The sequence below is a fragment of the Hemitrygon akajei genome, chromosome 20 (assembly GCF_048418815.1).
Source record: "Hemitrygon akajei chromosome 20, sHemAka1.3, whole genome shotgun sequence".
NCBI classification, from domain to species: Eukaryota; Metazoa; Chordata; class Chondrichthyes; order Myliobatiformes; family Dasyatidae; genus Hemitrygon; species Hemitrygon akajei.
In genome coordinates this window covers 2,624,406-2,647,272 of record NC_133143.1, presented here as the reverse complement: position 1 = coordinate 2,647,272, position 22,867 = coordinate 2,624,406, and the positions used below count along the sequence as shown (strand labels likewise).

Below are 22,867 nucleotides of genomic sequence, written 5' to 3'. Positions count from 1 at the left end.
GGCACTGCTGGAGAGTTGCTCCTTGAGTATAAACCACTGCGGTAGGATTCGATCCTTCGACCTTCGGTGACAGTGCCCACTGACGGCTTCTGCGGCCTCTAATCTCCTCTAAGTCAGCGTAGTCTCCACGTGCAGCCCTGATCTGGGTGTTGGTACTAATTTATTAACGACATCCAGATAGATCATGCCATAGGTAAGTACATCAGGACAGTAAATGGAAAAACAGCGGGCGAACTGCGTACAATGAATGTGTATTCTCACCAATCCTTCTCCCAACCGCTTAGCTGGTTACAAGTTGACTGGCCTCTATGGGAACAGCGACCCCTCCTAGTCCGAAGGACCGGACAGTGCTCGGAGACGGTCACACGATAAAGGAAACATCTGACATCGCGGAGACTGGTCGGCTGCCTGCACCTCCCTCTGCTATCAGCTCTCGCCACCGCCCCACCTCGCCCAACTCCACCACGTCAGTGCCAGCCATCGTCGCCTCCCTTATAAATAGTGCTCCGGCAACCCACTGCGCGTCTGCGGGCTCACCGACAACTCGCTGACTGTGCAAGGTCTGGACTCCCGACACCAGCGGGTAAGGACTGTTTACTCTTTCTGGCATTTTTATATCTTTTCAGAGAATCGACCTCCGGAGCGGAGCTTAAAAGTATCGCCTATCTTTTTGCAAGAGAGGTGAAATCCAGTACGGGGGAGGTGGCTCGGTGTTCCTGTACCCCAGCAAGGGGTTGCACCCCCCGATGCAACGCAGTCAGCATTTAAACTGGCTCGGGGCGAGAACTTCCACCCGGCCGATCACAATACTGGACATCTCCACTAAAACTATTCACTGGATTCTTTCCGTGAGTATTAGCATGTGGATTTAAGGACAGTTTATTTAGCATGGGGCCAATTCACATTTTTTGATAATTTTGCCACAGAAAAATATTTCAAAGTGGAATGGTTACGTGAGTCCGGAGGTTATTTGGGGGATTTGAGGGTTCGAACCCGTGGCCGCCCCTGCTTGGCTGCACCAGTTCTGGTGTATCTTGAATGCCCTTTCACTGGCGATGGGGAAAAGCGTAGCGAAAGGTGGGGAATCGGGGTCAAACGTACAGAAACTGGACGTGCTGGAATTAAGCAGCAAGTCCGGCAAAGCCGATTGATCGAGACCCGGAGTGAGCAGCGATCTTTACCGGGACGGATGAGGCTGCTTCACGTGTGGCTCAGCCACTCAGCCCTGCGGAAACCTTTCTACCGACAGGAGGAGGGGTAAAGGCGGGTTACTGGCACCTTAAAACCAGTCGCTTCGGGCAGACTGGGCTAGTCAGCCGTGGTTGGCAGCCCACCTGATCGCGGAGATCCTCCGCTGCCTTGTGGCTGCACCACCCACCACTTCGAGAGTAAACCCGAGGAAAATTTCCGGAGCTGCAGTCGCTACGACAGTCCCGCGTTGAGTTCAACTCCCGCGACTCCGCTGGTGCCAAACTGTATCGGTCTGTGCCGTTCCTTCAGCTGCGCGGTGAGGCGAGGCAATAGCCCGCTCTCCATAGCGGCGTGTATATCATACAGACGGGAACAATCCGAACAGTCAGAGGCTGGGTGGGTGTGGAGATAGACCCTATCTCGTAGGGACCGTGTCACTGAAGCGGTCTTAGCAAGCCTGGTCAGGAGAACTCCACTGGCTAGGAGATGGATGGTCCTGCTGGTCAAGAAGTTAACCGTACTGGTCGAGAGGTGGATTAATTGGTCAAGACGTCGGCGCTGCTGGTTAAGGTATGGGCTGCTCTGGTTCCTTCTCCTGAGCAGGGTTTTGGCATTGCTTGTGCATTTCCCCAGCGGTCGCGACACGTTTCTACAGGTGATATTACACTCATGAACCAAACGGCCCCTAAAGAGCCCATTCGGGCCACCAAATCTGTTGATCCCAGAGTTTTATGTCAGTGATCGAATTTAAAATGCCAGCAACTCCTGTCTCAGAATGAGCAGTGCCTGGCAATCGCTCCCTATTCCAATATACTGCAGGTTGCTGAGGTGTAGTGAACAGTTATTTCAGAACACGCTCAATCAATGCATACAACAACCCGATGTGAAGGCTGAGGGACGGTTACCCAAGAAAATATCCCCGGTAAGCTCGCAGGCAGCATACCCAATGCTGATCTACCTGGGCTGATGTTGAGTCCGGGTGATCTATGCACACTAATCGGAGTCGCTGTGAGTTTGGGCCGGGTGCAAACCGTAATGATCATACTTGTCTGCGGGTTTTGTTCGCACTCCTCGGCTTAAATCCATCCTTTGTGCGCATTTGTCAAATAAAGTTTTTAAAGTCCGTGTCCTCCCGAGCGGACAGTATTTCAATAAACCGGTAAGGAGTTGAGTCCGCTTTACAAAGGGTTGCATAGTAGAAAATGTTTGCTTTTTCATTCACCGTGCGTTATTGTAATTATGTGGAGATCTTGCTGACATTTAAGAACAGCTTGACCCTCTGAGTCAGAGTGCACCTGGTCAATCCTACAGCGATTCAGCCTTTTCCATCTTTACTGTAAAATTACATATTAAAACGTGCAATGCGTGGAAAGAAAATGTTGATCGTGGACAGTACGGAACAGGCAATTCAGACAGAAAACTCCAGGCAATTCTGGATTACAAATCTGTAAAGGAAAACTTATAAATTTAGGAATAACCCTCATATCATATTTCTTCACCAGGGTCTGATAATGAATATATTACATTACTAGAGTACCTCAGCTCCATAGCGACCGTACCTCTGCACCGATACTACCGCACCTCCGCACCTGTACCACTGCACCTCCGCACCAGTACCTCCGCACCTGTACCACTGCACCTCCGCACCAGTACCTCCGCACCTGTACCACTGCACCTCCGCACCAGTACCTCCGCACCTGTACCACTGCACCTCCGCACCTGTACCACTGCACCTCCGCACCAGTACCTCCGCACCTGTACCACTGCACCTCCGCACCAGTACCTCCGCACCGGTACCACTGCACCGCACCGGTACCACTGCATCTCCGCACCAGTACCTCCGCACCTGTACCACTGCACCTCCGCACCGGTACCACTGCATCTCCGCACCAGTACCTCCGCACCACTACCTCCACACCTGTGCCACTGCACCTCCGCACCTGTACCACTGCATCTCCGCACCAGTACCTCCGCACCTGTACCACTGCACCTCCGCACCAGTACCTCCGCACCTGTACCACTGCACCTCTGCACCAGTACCTCCGCACCTGTACCACTGCACCGGTACCTCGGCACCTCATCGCTGGTATCACTTCATGCCTACTCCCAAATATAACTACTGCACTAATTAAATTCAGGAGCAAGAGATGGTCAATCACTTTCTCGTGGTTATAGTAACAGCACCCTAACAGTCTGCAGAAATTGGAGGAACAGATATATAAATATATCACAGAAAGCTGTAAGAAGGTTTTTCCGGTGACGTCGTTGTCGAGAATGGCAGCTTAAGTCACTATCTCCTCCGGAAAAATGCGTATTAAGCCCCATTAACCCGTCAAATATAATATTTTTCGAAAAATATTTGAACTGAAAAGAGGGGCAAGAATGGGGAAAAAGAACGGAAATAAAAAAAGAGACTCTGGAGGAGTGCAGCGAGCGGCTCTCCGACCCAACCGCGTGTGAGCGAGGGGGATGCCGGGCCTTGTTCAATCGAAGTGGCGAATGTCTTTGAAATCCTGAAAGAAATAATGGAGGTCCAGAAAGATATAAAGCAGCAGCTCCATGATATTAAGGCAGAGCTCGCCAGCGTTAATCAAAAAATAGCGGTGGCAGAGACTCGCATTGAGAAGGTGGAAGATTGGGTTCAAAATGTGGAATGGATACTGAGTAAGACAATAAAAATATTACATCACCAAGAAGGTAAACTGCTTGACCTGGAGGGAAGATCACAGCAAAAAATATCAGAACCTACAACGTTCCCGAAGGCGTGGAGGGCTCGTCTATGACGGAGTTTGTCGGAAAGTTACTGCGGGACGCACTGGATCTTCCCTCGGCTAAGAAGCTGGAAGTCGAAAGAGCCCACTGTGCGTTAGTCCCAAAACCTACCCAGGATAGAAAACCACGCTCAATAATAATTAAATTCCTTCGGTACAGCACCAAGGCGGAGATTCTACGAAGGGCCTGGGGTAAGAAGAGAGTGTTTTTCGATGATAAATTAATATACTTCGACCAAGATTACCCCCCCCCCGCGGTCCTCCAGAAACGTAAAGAATACTCCGAAGTAAAGCGAGTACTAAAGCAAAATAAGATTAGATTTCAAACTCCGTACCCTGCTAAACTTCGAGTGTTTTATGACAACGGGACGTAGTTGTACCAGACAGTGGAAGAGGCGACTACAGACATGAAGGCCAGAGGGTTGCCCGTCAGCATGACCAAAACGAGGGAAAGCCTGGCTGAGATATTATCCCTCTCCGCTTGGGAAGTAGTGCGAGAATCGAGAAGGCAGGAGACGGGAGGAGGCCGAGAGAAATATATCAGGAAGGGACCGGGAGTTTCCCAAAGACAGTCCTCACCCCCTTCAGAAGAACCATAAGGTTTGGCTAACTTTAAAAATGTTGAGAAGCTAAACAGAAGCAAAAGTACATGGTGATATACCTATCTCAAGAAACACTGATTATAATGTGGATTTTATATTAATTAGTTGTTATTCTTTATTCACTCACTTACTCCTTTTTCCCCACCAAAATGAGAATATATATGTGTATGTATGTAATGTGTGTGTGTGTATGTGTGTGTATATATATATATATGTGTGTGTGTGTGTGTGTGTGTGTGTATACACACACACACACACACACACACACACATATATATATAGGAGGAGTACACAGGGAAACCTTTTCTGTGTAATGGATTTGTTCACTGACTTTTATGAATACTACAATGGGGGCCCTCAACTCACAAGTAGGAGGGGTTATCCCCCACAGCTAGACATTTCCTCTAGCTCAATGCAGGGTCATCTACTAGAGACCTCAATCTTGGAATCACATGTTTGTTGCCATTTTTGTTGTTATTTGAGTTTCTTGGTTCTTATTTGTTCAAGGAGTAGATCAATTAAGTTTTATTCTAATTTCAATGATACATTGACAGATAAATACAGATGGCTAAGGACAAGGTAAAATTCATTTCTTTTAATGTCAATGGGCAATTAAATCCAATCAAACTTAAGATAATTTTATCCAAAATGAAAAAAAGAACAAGCCCATGTAGTATATTTACAGGAAACTCATTTAAGTGATAATAAGCATAAAAAACTAAAGAGTATGGGCTTCACTAATCTGTTTTTCTCCTCATATGAATCAGGACATAGGAGAGGAGTTGCTATTCTTATCTCAAGTAAGGTAAATTTTGAAAAAGTATTCGAAATGGGAGATAAAGAGGGCAGATATATTCTGGGAAGGGGAATATAGACGGCAATTTAGTTACTCTATTGAATATATACGCACCCCCGGGAAGTGATATTGGTTTCTTTCAAAAAATTACTGATTTTATGGTAACGGAAACAGAAGGTCTCCTGATATGTGGGGGAGACTTAAATTTATAATTACAACCAAACTTAGACTCTTCCAATAGAAAAACCTATGAAACAAAATCTTTACACAAGAAAGTTAATACACTTTTTGAGGATGTTGGTTTAATTGACATATGGAGGGACCTTTTCCCTGACAGAAGGGATTACACTCATTATTCTGCTCCCCATTCTGTATATACAAGAATAGACTATTTCATAACATTTGGAAAAGACAAAGACAAAATAAACACCTGTGGAATTGGGACAACAGATGTAAGTGACCATGCCCCTATATATTTATCTGTTGATTTTGACCTACAACCAAAGAATACTGTATGGAAACTAAATTCAAGTCTACTCAATGATCCGTACTTTAAGGAACAAATTAAAAAAGAAATTGGTCTCTACTTAGAATTTAATGATAATGGAGAGGTTTCACCTCCCATTTTATGGGATACTCTGAAGGCGGTCTTAAGAGGGAAAATTATAGCGATATCTTCATATAAGAAAAAATAAGGAATAAAACATTAGAGGAATTACAAAATAGGCTGAAGGAACTAGAGAAAAAACACAAATTGAATTTGGCACAGGATACATTAGGGGAAATTAAAAAAACTAGGGATGAAATAAATAATATGGCTACGCAAGAAATCAGGAAAAACTTAATGTTTCTGAAACAGAGACATTATGAAAGTGGATTGAAATCTATGAAAATACTGGCATGGAAACTGAAAAAAAAGATAGCAGAAAATATAATTCCACCCAGTTGGAAGGAAGCAATAATCTCAGCTATACCGAAAGAAGGCAAGGATAAAATGGAATGCGGGTCATTTAGACCAATATCTGTTCTTAACGTAGATTATAGGTTATTTAACTCCATCATGGCCAAACGATTAGAGGAGTTTCTACCCATACTGATACATAACAATCAGACAGGTTTTATACGACAACGCCAGACACAAGACAATATACGAAGGACACTCCACATTATGGATCATATACAAAAAAATAAAATCGAAGCAATAGTGATAAGCGTGGACGCTGAAACAGCATTTGATTTGGTTAATTGGAATTTCCTTTACAGAGTTTTACATAGATTTGGTTTCCAAGACACAATTATTAAAACTATACAGACACTATATGACAATCCTACTGCTAAGATTAAAATTAATGGATATGTATCAAATAGTCTTACCCTAGAAAGGGGCACGAGACAGGGTTGTGCATGGTCACCACTACTCTTCGCGTTATATCTGGAACCATTAGCTCAATACATCAGACAAAATGAAGATATCAGGGGAATTACTATTAAAGGGACAGAGCATAAATTGGCTTGTTATGCGGATGATATCTTGATCTATCTAGGGCAACTAACATACTCTTTGCCTAAATTGATGCAATCCTTTGAATAATATGGTCAATTATCAGGATACAAGATCAACATAGATAAAACCCAATTACTTTCATATTACTATAGCCCTCCAAGAGAAATTGAAAGTCGATACCCCTGGGCATGGCACACAGAGTCTTTCAAATATTTGGGCATCATTATACCAAAAGATTTGGCAAAATTATCAGAATGTAATTATCAGCCTCTATATAAAAAAATTAAGGAAGATGTGGCAAGATGGAACCTGATTCCTTTTCTCAGTCTCAGTTCAAGGATTGAGTCTATTAAAATGAATATACTGCCCAGACTGTTATATCTCTTTCAGACCCTACCAATAGAGATTCATCAAAATCAATTCAATGAATGGAACAAGATGCTATCAAGGTACATTTGGCAGGGTAAAAGGCCTAGAGTTCATCTCACAACTTCGCAATTAGCAAAGGAAAAAGGGGGATGGGGCCTACCTTAGAGATTATTATTTTGCAGCACAGTTGAGAGCTGTGATATGTTGGTGCAACCCATCATATGACGCTCAATGGAAAAACATTGAGGAGCGGGTACTTCCCCATGCAAGCAATTTTGGCTGATAACAACCTGCAAAGGTACATAAATACTATTGATAACCCATGGGTGAAATTGACTCTTAAAATATGGAAAACTACTATAAAAGAATATAATCTAGAGGGAGATATTGCAATTTTTAAATGGTGTGCATATGACTCGGATTTTACACCAAATAAATTGGATGCTAGATTTAAGGACTGGACAGCTAAAGGAATAACAGTTCTTTGCAACATAATGAAAGAAGGAACACTGTTCAGCTTTGAAATGCTTAAAGAGAAATACTTACTAGAAAAACAAGATTTTTATCGGTATTTACAGATGAGACAATATATTAATAAGATGCTTAAAAATGTAACCAAGGCAAATACATGCTTGATAGAGCTATTTAGAAAAGCATATAATTCAGATAATGGTAGTAGAATCATTTCAAGCATGTATAAGGGGTTGTCAAATCTTAAAACACATTCGACTTCATACATTAAAACAAAATGGGAGAAGGAAGGAGGGATAATTATATCTGAGGAAGAATGGACAACAATATGGAGGTATCAATGGAAGTGTACCAGTTCATAGAAATGGAGGGAGTTTGGATGGAAAAACTTGATAAGATATTTTATTACACCCTCTCAGAAATCCCATTATGATAGTAACCTCCCTGTTTGCTGGAGAAATTGTGGAAATCAAAATGCAAATCATTATCATATTTTTTGGGACTGCCCTGTTATCAAAAACTATTGGATGGGGATACACAATGCCCTACAAGACATCTTTAAATGTGAAATACCCTTAGAGAGTAAGACCATATATTTTGGATATATACCTCAAGAGTGGTTAAAAAGAGATAAATATTTAATGAATATATTGTTGGTGGCTGGTAAAAAGACTCTTACTAGGAAATGGTTATCACAGGAGAGCCCAACTTTAAATACATGGATGGAAATTACAATGGAGATTTACAAAATGGAGAAGATAACAGCATCTGTTAATCATAAGCTGGAACAATTTGATTCATACTGGGAAAAATGGTTTAACTACATAATGCCTCATAGGTCTGATTTTATTCTCACAAATCAATGAATCTGTTGTTTAAAAAAAAGATCACTCCCTACTTGTACATAGTTCTTTCCTTTTGCTTGTTTTTTCTTTCCTCTCTTTTCTATAAGTGTATACCTCAGATAAATACTTTGTGGAAATTTGTGATATATATGATTATATGATATATATGTACAATGTCTGAAATACATCTTATGGAAATGTTTGTTTGATGAACTTCAATAAAAAAATAAATTACAAAAAAAGAAAGCTGTAAGAATAGTAGGGTTATAGTCATGGGGAAATTTAACTTTTCCCAGCATTGACTGGAATTACCATAGTGGAAGGGACAAAACATATTTCATATGTCCAAGAAAGTTTTTTGAGACAATATGTAGAGTCCTACCAGAGACAGGACATTTCTCAACCTTATCTTAGGAAATAGAACTGGGAAGCTGGTGGAAATGCTGTTGGGAGAACACTTTGAGAGCAGCAATTATAATTTTGTAAGTTTCAAGATAGTTATTGATAGGATAAAGTTGGCCTTCAAGTCATCTGAAATTGGGAGAAGGTTGAGTATTAGAGAGAACCTAGCAAAAGTAGACTGGGGACAGATGTAAAATAAATCTGACAATTAAAAGAGAGTTAGTAAGAGTTCAGGAACTAGATGTTCTGATAATGATGAAAGTAAAAGATGGCAAGACTAAGGAACCTTAGATAACAAAGAATATTGAAGGCTTAAAAACACAAAATGCTGGCAGAAACCCGAAACGTCGTCACTACCTCCTCCCATAGATGCTGTCTGGCCTGCTGAGTTCTGCCAGCATTTTGTGTTTTTATTTATTTCCAGTATCTGCAGATTCACTCGTGTTGCCTTAATATTGAAGGCTTGATCTGTAACAAAAGGGGGATTAGGGCAGGGAGAGATGGAACAGGAAGGAAGTACATCACAGGAACACAGAACAGTACATCACAGGAACATAGAACATAGAACAGTACATCATGGGAACACAGAACAGTACATCACAGGAACATAGAACAGTACATCACAGGAACATAGAACATAGAACAGTACATCATGGAAACACAGAACAGTACATCACAGGAGCACAGAACACAGAACAGTACATCACGGGAACATAGAACAGTACATCACAGGAGCACAGAACATAGAACAATACATCATGGGAACACAGATCAGTACATCACAGGAGCACAGAACACAGAACAGTACATCACGGGAACACAAAACACAGAACAGTACATCATGGGAACATAGAACAGTACATCACAGGAACATAGAACACAGAACAGTACATCACGGGAACATAGAACAGTACATCACGGGAACACAGAACACAGAACAGTACATCACGGGAACACAGAACAGTAGAGCACAGGAAGAGGCCTGTTGGCCATGATGTCTGTGCCAAGCACCATGCCTAACTAAACTAATCCTTTCTGCATTATCTATATCTATCACTCCATTCCCTATACATTTACGTGTCTGTCTAAACACTCCTTCAATTTCACTATCCTATCTGCTTCAACGACAACTCCTGGGCAATCTAAAGGGTGGAAGAAAGAACTTAGGATAAAAATTAGGAGGGTAACAAGAGTCATGAAATATCCTTGGTGAGTGTAACTAAAGACTTTATTTGCCCAAAGATATCCTACAGGAAAATCAGGAGAGAAGAGGTGACTGTGAAAAAAGTGCGTCAACTCAGGGTCCAAAGGGGCAGAATGAGGGAATGTAGGCAAATCCCAAATCGATTCTGCTCGTCTGTATCCACCAAGAAGAAAGATGTGGGGGATAGTGATTTGGGGAGGGATACATCAATAGATGGGTGCATGTCACTATAAAGATGAAGGTGATGTTAGATGGGATAGAACAAAGAACCCCGAGGGCTAAGATGTGGATCTATAACAGGGAATTTTCAAGTAGTGATTCCAGTTTTAACAATGGATCCACATTTTAATTTATAGAAAATGGAACTCTGATCCATAGTCAGCTGATGTGAATTATATCGAGTGCAATAGGTACTCAAATAGGGCGGTTAATAGTTCTAACTGCATATATACGGTTAGTCTGGTACTCTCATTGCCAACAGTGTTCCACATTAGTTTGGTTGTAAGATATAAAACTACTGAAGACTCATGACTGCTTAATTTGGGTAACCAGTGTGTTATAGTCCTGTGTGTTTCCTTTAATTACAGCTATGATCAGCAGGATCTATTTGTGTGTGTTTCTGGCGGTTCTGTCCTCGGGCTGCTTTGGTCGGCTCAGCAGTGGAACCGACGTTGGCCCCCCAGATGGTGAGCTGCAGCACAGTGCACCCATGCACCAGGGGAAGATTCAACAAGCCCTCTTCACTGGCCAGGTGAAACCAGTTCTGAATAGTGAGCAAAAAGCCAGCTTGGGATCCTTGCTCACTAGGTACCTCCAGAGAGTCAGGACTGGTGAGTACAACCATGGACAATGATGTACTTCATGATTCAACCATTTCTGACATTTGTTACTGGACTTAGTAGGTGAATTATTGAAATTTTTGACGATTTGATTTTGTAGGTCAGTAGATAAAGAAAGCAGGCCTAAGAGACTGGAATCTGAAACACAAAATGATCTACTGGAGACACCGAGGGGGTCAGACAGGAAGTGTGTGGGGGGGCAGGATTGGACAGTCAGTGTTTTGGGTTGAGATGCTTTGTCTGCACTGAAAGATAGAGGGAAAGTACCTATTATAAAAGAGTGGAGGGAGGAGCGGAGCAAGAGCTGGCAAGTGATAGATGGATCCACGTGAGGAGGGCTGATAGGCAAGTGGAGGAGAGGACTTCAGATAATCAGGATGCACAACTGCTCCTCCCTTCTCAGGCCTGAGAATAACCTTTTCCTCAATGTCAACAAGATGAAGGAGATAGTTATGGACTTCAGGAGAACTGGCACCACTCAAGTCCCCTTTACATCGGCAGCACAGCAGTGCAACTGTGATCAGTTTCAAACTGCTGGGAATGCACATCTCGCATGGTCTCAGTGCACACGCTACACAATCAGGAAAGCTCACCAACACCTCTACTTTAAAAGGAGGCTGAAGAGAGCTGGACTATGCACATTATATTCACGTCCTTCTACAGCTGTGCAGTAGAGAGCATCCTATATCACTGCATGGTGCAGAAACTGCACTACAGCAGGCGGGAAGGCTCTACAACAGGTAGTAAAACTGCCCCAAATACATCACTGGCACCAGCCTACCCACCATCAAGGACATAAATGCAGAAAGGAACTGGAAATGGGCCAGTAACATCATGAAGATCCTACCCACCCTGCTCATGGACTGTTTCTCTCTCATTCCCATCAGGGAGGAGGCTACATAGATCCACACCAAGACCACCAGACTCACAAGCAGTTACTCTCCCCAAGCAGTAAGGCTAATCAGTGCCTCTAACCACCAGCCCACCCTTTCACACCCCCAAATGCCACTACTTTACCACTTCCAGTCAGTCACACATTATGTAGAGACACTTCTGTGCCTAGCATAACTTTATGTGCACACAATCAATCTATATAAACTACCTAATGTATTTATGTTTATTGTTGTGTTACTTACCTTATTGTGTTTTACTTTGTGTGCAGCATTGGATCCAGAGTAACAATTATTTCATTCTCCTTTATACTTGTGTACTGGAAATGACATTAAACAATCTTGAATCTTGAGAATGGGAATGATGATGATTGAATGTGATAGGAAAGGAATCAAGTTAGAGAGTTGGGGAACGCAGGTGTGAACAGTGAAAGAGGGTGTCCTCTGGGAGGAGGGTGGGGATGATGTGCTGATGGAGTGGGTGGAGGATGGGAAAGGAACAGGGCAATAGGGAAACAGGGTAAGGAAGGCAGGTGGATAGAATAGCATAGTTCCACTCTTCCCAATCACAGAGTGCTGGGCTGAGCAACCCTCGCACTTCTGCTCATCCATGGAAAGAATATTAAATAGCTTGGACATCATCTCCTACTTTACAGGAGAGGAATCAGAGGGCAAACATCGAGGCTGTAACTTAATTGACTGTTGTTGTTAGCCCCTTCAGATCTAGATTTGTAAGCTTTATGTTCACAAAACACGACATCCAACTGTGAATGTAGGAGGTACACAAATCACATGAAAATCTAATTTTGCAGACGATGTGAAAAATCACTGGTGTTATTGATAAAGAGGAAGATAATCTTAGGCTACAACATGATATTTGTCAACCGGTAAGTTACACAGGCAGATGGAATTTAATTCTGATAAGCGTGAGGTGATCCACTTTGGGAGGTCAATAAGGATAGAAAATACAGTGTGTATAGTTGTCCCTTGGGAGCAGTGAGGAACAATTGAACTTTGGCATACGTATCCAAAGATCTGTGAATATATCAGCAAAGGTGGTGAAGAAAGGATATGTAAAGCTTTCCTTCATTAACATGGAATATAATAGCAGGGACACTTTTTTAAAATATTGGCTAGAGCACATCTGTAATATTGCCACTCTGATTGCCACACTATGGGAAGAATGTGTTACTCTAGAAAGAGGCAGAGGAGATTCACCAGGATGCTGCCTGAGACAGAATGCTTCGTTTCATGGGAGACAGTTGGATCAGCTGGCTTCGTTTTCCATGCAGCAGATGAGGCTGAGGAGTGAACCAACAACATTCAGAAATGATAAACAGGATGGTTGGTCAGAATCTCTTTTTTCCATGGTGAAGGCAATTAAGACAGAAGGCCCTTGGATTTAAGTTTAATAGTAAGAGCTTGAAGAGGTTTTGTAAAATAATTTTTTATACACAGTCCGAGAAGATGATGGAGTCTCTCACAGACCATGGGCTTAGTATAGATGGGTTTCTGATGGTTGGCACGGTCATGGTGAGCCAACAGACATGTTTCTGTCTTGACTATCACTCTATAACATAACAAGCCAGAAAGGGTGTACATGCTCCAACATTCAATAAAACTATGGCTGATCATAACCCTGTACTAACCCAAATTTCATCATTCAGCTTTGCTGTCTCAAACACATTCGGTGACCGAGCCTCCACAACTCTCCTAGAGAGAGAATTCTAAAGATACACCAGCCACTGGTGATAGGATTTCCTAATGGTCAACTGTGACCCTGATTCCATCTCGTTGAAAAGACTTCACACCCACTCTGTTAAGTCCAATAGGATTTTGTACACTGATGAGAGATTGTGGACTTGTTCTGCACATTGTACACGCACCTCTGGTGCAACTGTACTTACTTTGCCTCTTTCCTTATCCTCAATCATTTTTTGTTCATCCTTGGAATCTCCCGAGTGTTATCCATGTTATCTGTAGTTTTATTCTCACTCCTCAAAGTCAACTTTAATCTATTAACGGTGTGAGCTTATAATGCCCATGACCACGCCTGCACAGCAATTCATCTGTTCTGCTTTCTCTCCCTTCAGGGACTGCTGGACATGATTAAACTAGGATATTTTTCTGACTGGACCAGAGGGGAGACAAAGGTTTCTAAAATTATGAGAGGCATAGATAGAGAAGACATCTAATATCCTTTCCCCAGGGTCAGAATGTCTAATATATGCATTATGGCTGAGAGGGGATAAGTTCAAAGAAGAGGTGCAGGACAGTTTTTTACATGGAGTACAGTGGGTGCCTGCAATGTACTGCCATAGGAGCGATGGAGGCAAGTATGATAGACAGGCACGTGAATAGATTATGGAGGGATCTGAACGTTGTGTAGGCAGTAGGGACTAACTCAGTTAGGTGTTTAATTAGTTCAGCACAATACCATGGGCCAAAGCGCCTGTTGCTAGGTTGTACTCTATGTTCTCTGTTCTATGCTCAGTCCAGTTATAGGTGGACTCAGGTAGTCTAAGCAACCACTGGGATTTTGTTGCTTGTGAAATTTTAGTCTGGCACATTATTCTGGCTCCTACTAAATGTTATCTCCAAATTGTGTAATGAATTCTTCAGTTTCCTGCTCCTGTATGATACTGGCTCAGGAAGTATCCAGTATTCTTCTTTTGATCGTGAATTTTCCATTCCAAAGTGAAACGTTAGAGGTCTCAAAAGGATCAGCTGTCAATGAGACGATGCAGGCAGGAGCTGTAACTGCAGGTGCTGGCTGGCGTGTTAGGCGTCTCTCATGTGGTAAGGCTGGGAATTTCAAAGGCAAATTGATTCTTCAGTGAATTTTTCTGGTTAGGAGACTTTGAGATGCCCTTGTGGGAGGGGTTTTAAACATCTTGGAGTGTCGATGAGTTCTTGACCAAAGTGGAAGAGCCATGATCCAAGGGTTGACAATATCCTGGAGTTAGAGATGCTTACAGGTAAGAAGGTGGCTGCTTGCTTCTTGCAGCCAGGCATCACCCAGACAATGGACTTCAGTAGAGAATGATGAATTTTAAAATGATGTGAGGGAGTAGAATCTTTCTCTAGGCATAGATATTGAAACCCAAAGCCAAATTTGATTAAGTATGATTGGGTAAACATTTTATGTTGCCACTTTAACTATGATTATAATAGACTCGAAAAATAGGATGCAGTTGGTGCAATGTAAGAGGAAAATGGACTAATTGTTATGTGCTAGTATTATTGGTCTGGTACAATGGGTCAGTTCTGTGATCATAACCTTGCAAGTAATACCAAAATGAACTTTCTCTTTGACCTTGGTGTTCCATTGCCAATTTCAAACTTTCCCCCACAGCCATGCCCTCCAAAGCATTCTAAAAAGCAGGATCTCAACGGGGTGGTCAAACCGACTAGGATCATACTCTCTGGAACTCATAGGTGATCTGATAAAGGTTTCCAAGATATGAAGGACAGCTGGTAGAGTGGAAACAGTTCAGAAAGCTGAACCAAGAGGATAGAATGTAAAACTGAGTGGTGTACCATTCAGGAACAAGGTTTGGAAACATAACTAAATATTGAGTTGAGGGGGGTGGGACAGTGAACAGAAATTTGAAATTGTTCCCTGGCCAGTTGTTAACTCCATATTTGTTGAATTTTGTTCATTGAGGGTATGAAGGGATTTAGTTTAAAGGACACAGACTGAAGTAATCTCATTGAATGGAAGTATAGGCTTGAATGGGTGAAGTACCTGTTCCTGTTCCTCTTCTGCTCGATGCATCAGAGTAATTTGATTCATTCTCACCGAATGGTTTGTGTCTTGGGCATCAGACAACATATTTTGCTGTCATTTAGGGACAGGTTCGCTGAGGGAGCACTGGCAGTGTTATGCTGAGGCTGGAAAAACTGTAAGTCTCATACACCTTGCTCCTTCCCTGTGCATGTATCACACTTTAAGGGATATGTTTTACAGCCCCCACCTGCCCACCCATTCATTTTCCCTCCAGTGAGCGTTGGCTCCCAAAGTTTACAGAGTATGAGACATCTTAAAGCAGAAGACCTCAGTCCCAAATGTGGCACAGGGCACAGCTTCTCCAGCCTAAGCAGTCTAACCAGGCATTCTTTAAGAGACTGCTGAGGAGCAGGAGCTGAGTGAAGTAGCAAGTGCCCTCCTGAGGTACAAACAGTCGAATGAGCTCAGGTTTGCAGCACCCTCTCACTCACTAACCTTCCACCCTCTGTTCCCCATTACCACCTTCACTTAGCAAACTGAACACAGGCATTAAGTGAACTGCACCTGTGGAGAAACATCACCATGTCAGCAAATGTTCCTGTCTTCTGCCACCTTGTAAGAAAGGGTCTCTGCTTTCAACCTCTGCAACATGATGGCCAAGAAACCCAATTTACAAGAGTATGTTTCTAAAGCAAATTAAAATGTCAATCATGTTTGTATGGAATGTTACACCATCTTCAAGGTTAATTTGCCATCATTTATCTCTCCCATTGGAAGGACAAAAGAGGTGCTTTGTGCCTGGGGGATGTTAATTCATAAGATAATTGCAGTTGTACCATTTGGTTAGAAGAATGTAATTTTTGTTTAATACCTCAGTAAATCATGAATATGTTTAGCTAAGATGACAACACATTACTAATCCACCTAGGAATTGTGGTAGCATTCCGGCTGGAAACATTATATAGAGTAAAAAGATTCCCTCTGCCTAAACTGTGAATATACGAGATGGAAGCAAAAGGATCTGATAGAACATCAAATCTACATGCCCCCACCCCAGTAACCTTTCACTCCTGGTTTAACCTTAAAAATATTCAAAGGCTCTGCTTCCATCATCCCTTCAGGAAGAGAGTTACAAAGGCTCACCATTATCTTGGCCTCATCAGACTGAAATGAACAGACCCTTAGAATTTTTGTTCCCTCAGTCATAGACTCAGTTGGTAGAGCTGTGCCTCACAATGCCAAGGATTAGGGTTTGATTCTGATCTTGGGTGTCATCTGTGTGGAGTGTGCAACTTCTCCCAGTGACTGTGTGGGTTCTTCTGGGTTCTGAAGTTTTCACCCATATCCTAACGGCATGTGGGTTGGTCAGTTGGAGACACAAAAGAGACCAGATACTGGAATCTGGAGGGACACAAAAAATGCTGGAGGAATTCAGTGGGAGGCATCTATGGAAGAAAATGACAGTCAACGTTTTGGGTGGACACAAGATGAAAGGTCTCAACCTGAAACATTGATTCTTCAGTTTGCTCCATTGATTGAGTTCCACCAGCAGTTTTTGTATTCCTCTAGGTTTGTAGGTGCATTGGCCACTGTATATTATCCCCATTGTATTGATGATTGCTAGGAGAATCAAATAGGCCTTTGATACAAAAAAATTGGGGTAATGGGAATGACGGTAATACTCAGATCTGGCACCTACTTAATGGGCTAAGTGGCCTCTTTTCCTGCTGTAAGGGAATGCATGCTTCAAAATCCACAAAAATATCAAATTTAAAGAAAACCCTTCAACTAAAAAAATTAACATGTTTAAAAACTAATTTGTTCTTGGGATGTCAGCCAGCCTGTTTTGGCAAACTTTGACTGTTTTCATTCAAATCTGCATAAGGATTGCAGACAAAATCCATAGCGTTAAGCTCAAGGCAGTTAATTCTAAAAACACTTCTGTTTTATAGGCTCTGGATTAATACTGAATACAGAAGTGGGATCAGACTTAGAGAGTGAGGATGCTGAAAAAAAATGGATTAGTTACTTGAGCATTGAAGAACTGAGGAGAATGTCATTGCTCCCATCCCCTTTCTTTCTCCCGACACCTCCCGTCCCATGATCCTTTCCCTTCTCCAGCTCTGTATCCCTTTTGCCAATCAACTTTCCAGCTCTTGGCTTCATCCCTCCCCCTCCTGTCTTCTCCTATCATTTCGGATCTCCCCCTCCCACTTTCAAATCTCTTACTATCTCTTCCTTCAGTTAGTCCTGATGAAGGGTCTTGGCCCGAAACATCAACTGTACTTCTTCCTATAGAAGCTGCCTGGCCTGCTGCGTTCCACCAGCATTTTGTGTGTGTTGCTTGAATTTCCAGAATCTGCAGATTTCCTCGTGTTTGAGAATGTCATTTCTAATATTTCTTAAAATAAACTTTGGCTCATGATTGAAAAGGAAAATTCTACAGAAGTTATAAATCTGCAAATATAAAGAGAAAGTGCTGGAAATAATCAACAAGTCTTTGCAGAAAGCAGCAGTGTTAACATTTGAGGTCTATGTCTATTCTGATCAAAGATCTGCTGAAAGGTCATGAACTATGAACTCTGTTCTGTCCACAGATGTTGCCTGACTCACTGAGTATTTCCTAGGACCTTCTGCTTTTACTGCTCATCATTAATTTATCAACAGAGAATAAACTAGAAATTCATTGCCCAATCCTTGGTATATTTCACTGGAAACAAATGTTCTGAAAACTTGTGGACTTTAATTTGCACAGACATTTACAAAGGCCTAGTTTCTCATATAATACATCATTGCAAACAGCTGGTCTATCTTCCATTGTCAGCCTTCAGGAAAGTGGGCACCTACATGCTTAAAACTTTGGAGTCTAGTAAAAGCATACAAAATGGGCCTTACAGCATGCAACCCTATTCAATATGATCATGGCTGATCTTCACCCTTCTATCACGTTCCTGCACTGACCCCTTATCTTTTGATTCGCTGCAGTTCTGATTTAACCCTACCCTAATCATGGGATAATATAGGATGACCAATTAACCTATTTAGTGAGGAAACTGGAGCACCTGGGTAAAATCCATGCATTCCATAGGGAGGACATATAGAGATTCCCTACAGAGGATGCTGGGTTTGAACTCTAAATTGAATTGAATTGACTTTATCACTTACATCCTTCACATACATGAGGAATACAAATCCTTGAATCCTTAATGTTGTTATAATCAGGGGGTGGTAATGGGGACTAGCTCCCACTACTTATAAATGCTCCCAATGGTGTGCGCCTCGAATAGCCTTTAACAACCAAGTCCAGCTCTTCGCCTTCATGTGTGGCTTAGCTACTAAGCCCGGTGGAACCGTTTCTACTGACGGATGAAGGGGCAAAGACGAGTTACTGGCATCTTAAAACCAGTCGCTTCAAGCAGATGAGGCTCATCAGAATCAGAATCAGGTTTATTATCACCGGCGCGTGACGTGAAATTTGTTAACTTACCAGCAGCAGTTCAATGCGATACATAATCTAGAAGAAGAAGAAAAATGTAATTTATTTATTGTTATTTTTTTGTATACTGAATAGATTAAAAATCATGCAAAAACAGAAATAATGTATATTTTTAAAATGAGGTAATGTTCACGGGTTCAATGTTCATTCAGGAATCAGATAGCAGAAAGGAAGAAACTGTTCCTGAATCGCTGAGTGTGTGCCTTCAGGCTTCTGTATCTCCTACCTGATGGTAACAGTGAGAAAAGGGCATGTCCTGAGTGCTGGAGGTCATTAATAATGGACACTGCCTTTCTGAGACACCGCTCCTTGAAGATGTCCTAGGTACTTTGTTGGCTAGTGCCCAAGATGGAGTTGACCCTCTGCAGCTTATTTCGGTCCTGTTCAGTAAACCCCATCCCCCCCCCCCCCCCCCACCCCAGCATACCAGACAGCGATGCAGCCTGTCAGAATGCTCTCCACAGTACACCTATAGAAGCTTTTCAGTGTTTTTGTTACATACCAAATCCGTTCAAACTCCTAATGAAGTACAGCTGCTGTCTTGCCTTCTTTATAACTACATCGATATGTTGGAACCAGGTTAGATCCTCAGAGATCTTGACACCCAGAAACTTGAAGCTGCTCACTCTCTCCACTTCTGATCCCTCTATGAGGATTGGTATGTGTTCCTTCATCTTACCCTTCTGGAAGTCCACAATCAGCTCTTTCGTTTTACTGATATTAAGTGCAAGGTTGTTGCTGCGGCACCACTCCACTAGTTGGCACATCTCACTCCTGTACGCCCTCTCATCACCACCTGAGATTCTACCAACAATGGTTGTATCATCAGCAAATTTATAGATGGTATTTGAGCTCTGCCTAGCCACACAGTCATGGGTATAGAGAGAGTAGAGCAGTGGGCTGAGCACACACCCCTGAGGTCAGCAAGATGGAGATATTATCATCGATCTGCACAGATTGTGGTCTTCCAGTTAGGAAGTGGAGGATCCAATTGTCAGTGCAAAACTCTGATCTCAAACCTCCACTGCCACTCATGGGGAAGGCATTGGGAATAAACCCTGAAGGAAAACTCTGGAATTGGAGTCACTAAGGCAGTCCTACACTGAGTTCAGTGCTGACTGGCAACTCCTGCGAAACTGCTGGTGCCAAACTGTATCAGTTCACCAGTTGTGTGGAGATGGAGAGTTTGCTACATGGACAACAGCTTGCCCTCCATATCGTACTGCCCAGGCTTGGGCAATGTGCATGGTTGCCCCTGACTGATGCAGCAGAGAAAAATTATTATGTTATGTCTCTGTCTAAATGTGCAATATGCGATTTATAATAGATAGTATATATAACAGGACAGTCAATATAACATAGAAATACAATTGTATCAGCATGAATTAATCAGTCTGATGGCCTGGTGGAAGAAACTGTCTCGGAACCTGTTGGTCCTGGCTTTTATGCTGCGGGACCATTTCCCAGATGGTAGCTGCTGGAATAGATTGCACCTGGGGTGACTTGGGTACCTAATGATCCTTCGGGCCCTTTTTGCACACCTGTCTCTGTAAATGTCCTGAATAGTGGGAAGTTCACATCTACAGATGTACTGGGCTGTCCACACCACTCTCTGCAGAATCCTGCGACTAAGGGAGGTACAGTCACCATACCAGGCAGTGATGCAGCCAATCAGGATGCTCTCAGTTGTGCCCCTGTAGAAAGTCCTTGGGGTTTTGGGGCCCAGACCAAACTTCCTCAACCATCTGATGTGAAAGAGGTGCTGTTGTGCTTTTATCACCACACAGCCGGTATGCACAGACCAGGTGAGATCCTCGGTGATGTGGATGCTGAGGAACTTAAAGCTGTTCACCCTCTCAACCCCAGATCCATTGATGTCAATAGGGTTAGCCTGTCTCCATTCCTCCTGTAATCCATAACCAGCTCCTTTGTTTTTGTGACATTGAAGGAGAGGTTGTTTTCTTGACACCACTGTGTCAGAGAGATGACTTCTTCCCTGTAGGCTGCCTCATTATTATTTGAGATTAGGCCAATCAATGTAGTGTTGTCAGCAAACTTAATTAGCAGATTGGTGCTGTGAGTGACAACACAGTCATAGATATATAGAAAGCAAAGGAGGGGACTTAGTACACAGTTCTGAGGGGCACCTGTGTTGAAGGTCAGAGGGGAAGAGGTGAGGGATCCCACTCTTACCACCTGCCAGTGATCTGACAGGAAGTCCGGGATCCAGCTACACCAGGCAGGGTGAAGGCTGAGGTCTCTGAGCTTCCTGTTGAGCCTGCCAACCCACACACCTTTTGGATGTGGATGGAAACCGGGCATTCTGGGAAAGCCCTGTAGTCACAGGGAGAACATGAACGGTCCACACAGAAAAACCTAGCAATGATTTTGAACATTTCATGAGGATAACATCTCATTCTTCTAACCTCAGGAGAGTGCTTAATCTGACTGCTTAATCTCTCCTCACAGGTTAAGTCTCACATCCTAGGAATCAACCTTAGCGGCACTCTATCCATCACAATGTTACCTTTCCTTGCATTAGGAGAACACATCTCTGCACAATATTCCAGATACACACTCATACCAGGGACCTATATAGTGCAGTAAGACCCTGGGGGCTTATAAAATGTAGTAAGATCTCACTATATTGAAGGTCACCATACGATTTGTCTGGCCAATTGTCTGCTGCATCTGCATGTTAACTTTGCATGATTTAATACAAAACCACATAGGCTGATCTGAACACATACATTTTCAATCCTTTACAAATTAAAATATATGACCAGCTCTCCGTATTTTCTTCCAGACTCAATGATCTCAAATTAACGCCTTTTATTCTTCTTCAGAATTAGTTGGAACTCTCCATTTCCTTCCTCTTATGACTTCTAACTACACTTTGTAAGATCACCATTTTGAGACAAGATACATGAAGCTAAATTCACCAGTAACTCGGAACACCGATTAGTTTAGACTCCCAAAATTCCTTCAGACTACAGTTTCCCCAGCATCATGGGAATGTGTTAGCCTCCAGTCCTTCACTGTTTGATTCTGATAATAAATGAAGCAAATTTAGAATAAGTACAATATCCTGTATATGTAACGTTGTCTTTGTCTTTGTCAGGTTCTCTGGGAGCCCTGCAGAAACTGGACCTGCCCCACAGGATATCTGATAGGGATTACATGGGATGGATGGATTTTGGTCGACGCAGTGCTGAAGAATATGAATATTCAGCATAAAATATAACTATAACCCAAAAGTATCAGATTCTGTACAGAAGATTTAATTTGTGTCACTGTTTAGAATTCTATTTATTATGGTAAATAATGCAAATTGGTTTCTAAGATTGTATAATGCAATATACACACAGGACTTTGCAGAATTGCCTTTAATTCTGGCCAATTTCTTATCAACACTAATGTTACAAGGCTGAAGTAATTTAAGTGTTCATCTGTCAACATTTAGTACATCTCAATAAAAGAAGCAAAACAGAAGCAATCTACAAAGCTTTGGTAATCTATCATGAACATTGACCTCTGTTCCTCAGCTGCAGAGACCAGGTTTGAGCCTGATCTCTGATTCAGTCCGTGCAGAGTTTGCACACTCCCTTGTGACCGCAGGAACTAGCCTTGGGCACAGGTTTCATCACAAATCACACAGCTGTTCCAGTTGATGCACACCTCTGTAAACTGCCTGCAGTGGAGGCGTAGGGGGGATTAGGGCTGGTGCCAATAGAAACAAAGAGGAGATGATAGACAA

General features: G+C 42.6%; 1 protein-coding gene across 2 annotated transcripts; it reads left to right on the top strand.

Annotated features, from left to right (window-relative positions):
• Positions 1–432: 432 nt before the first annotated feature.
• ccka (cholecystokinin a) lies at positions 433–22,602 on the top strand. 2 transcript variants are annotated; one of them, XM_073024640.1, is made up of 3 exons: positions 433–583; positions 10,743–10,985; positions 22,232–22,602. In XM_073024640.1, the coding sequence occupies exons 2-3, from the start codon at positions 10,745–10,747 to the stop codon at positions 22,345–22,347; spliced, it is 357 nt and encodes a 118-aa protein (XP_072880741.1). In that variant the 5' UTR covers positions 433–583; positions 10,743–10,744; the 3' UTR covers positions 22,348–22,602. The 2 variants fall into 2 exon arrangements, with proteins under 2 accessions (XP_072880741.1, XP_072880742.1); XM_073024641.1 differs by lacking the exon at positions 433–583 and adding an exon at positions 1,349–1,761.
• The last annotated feature ends 265 nt before the right edge of the window (positions 22,603–22,867 follow it).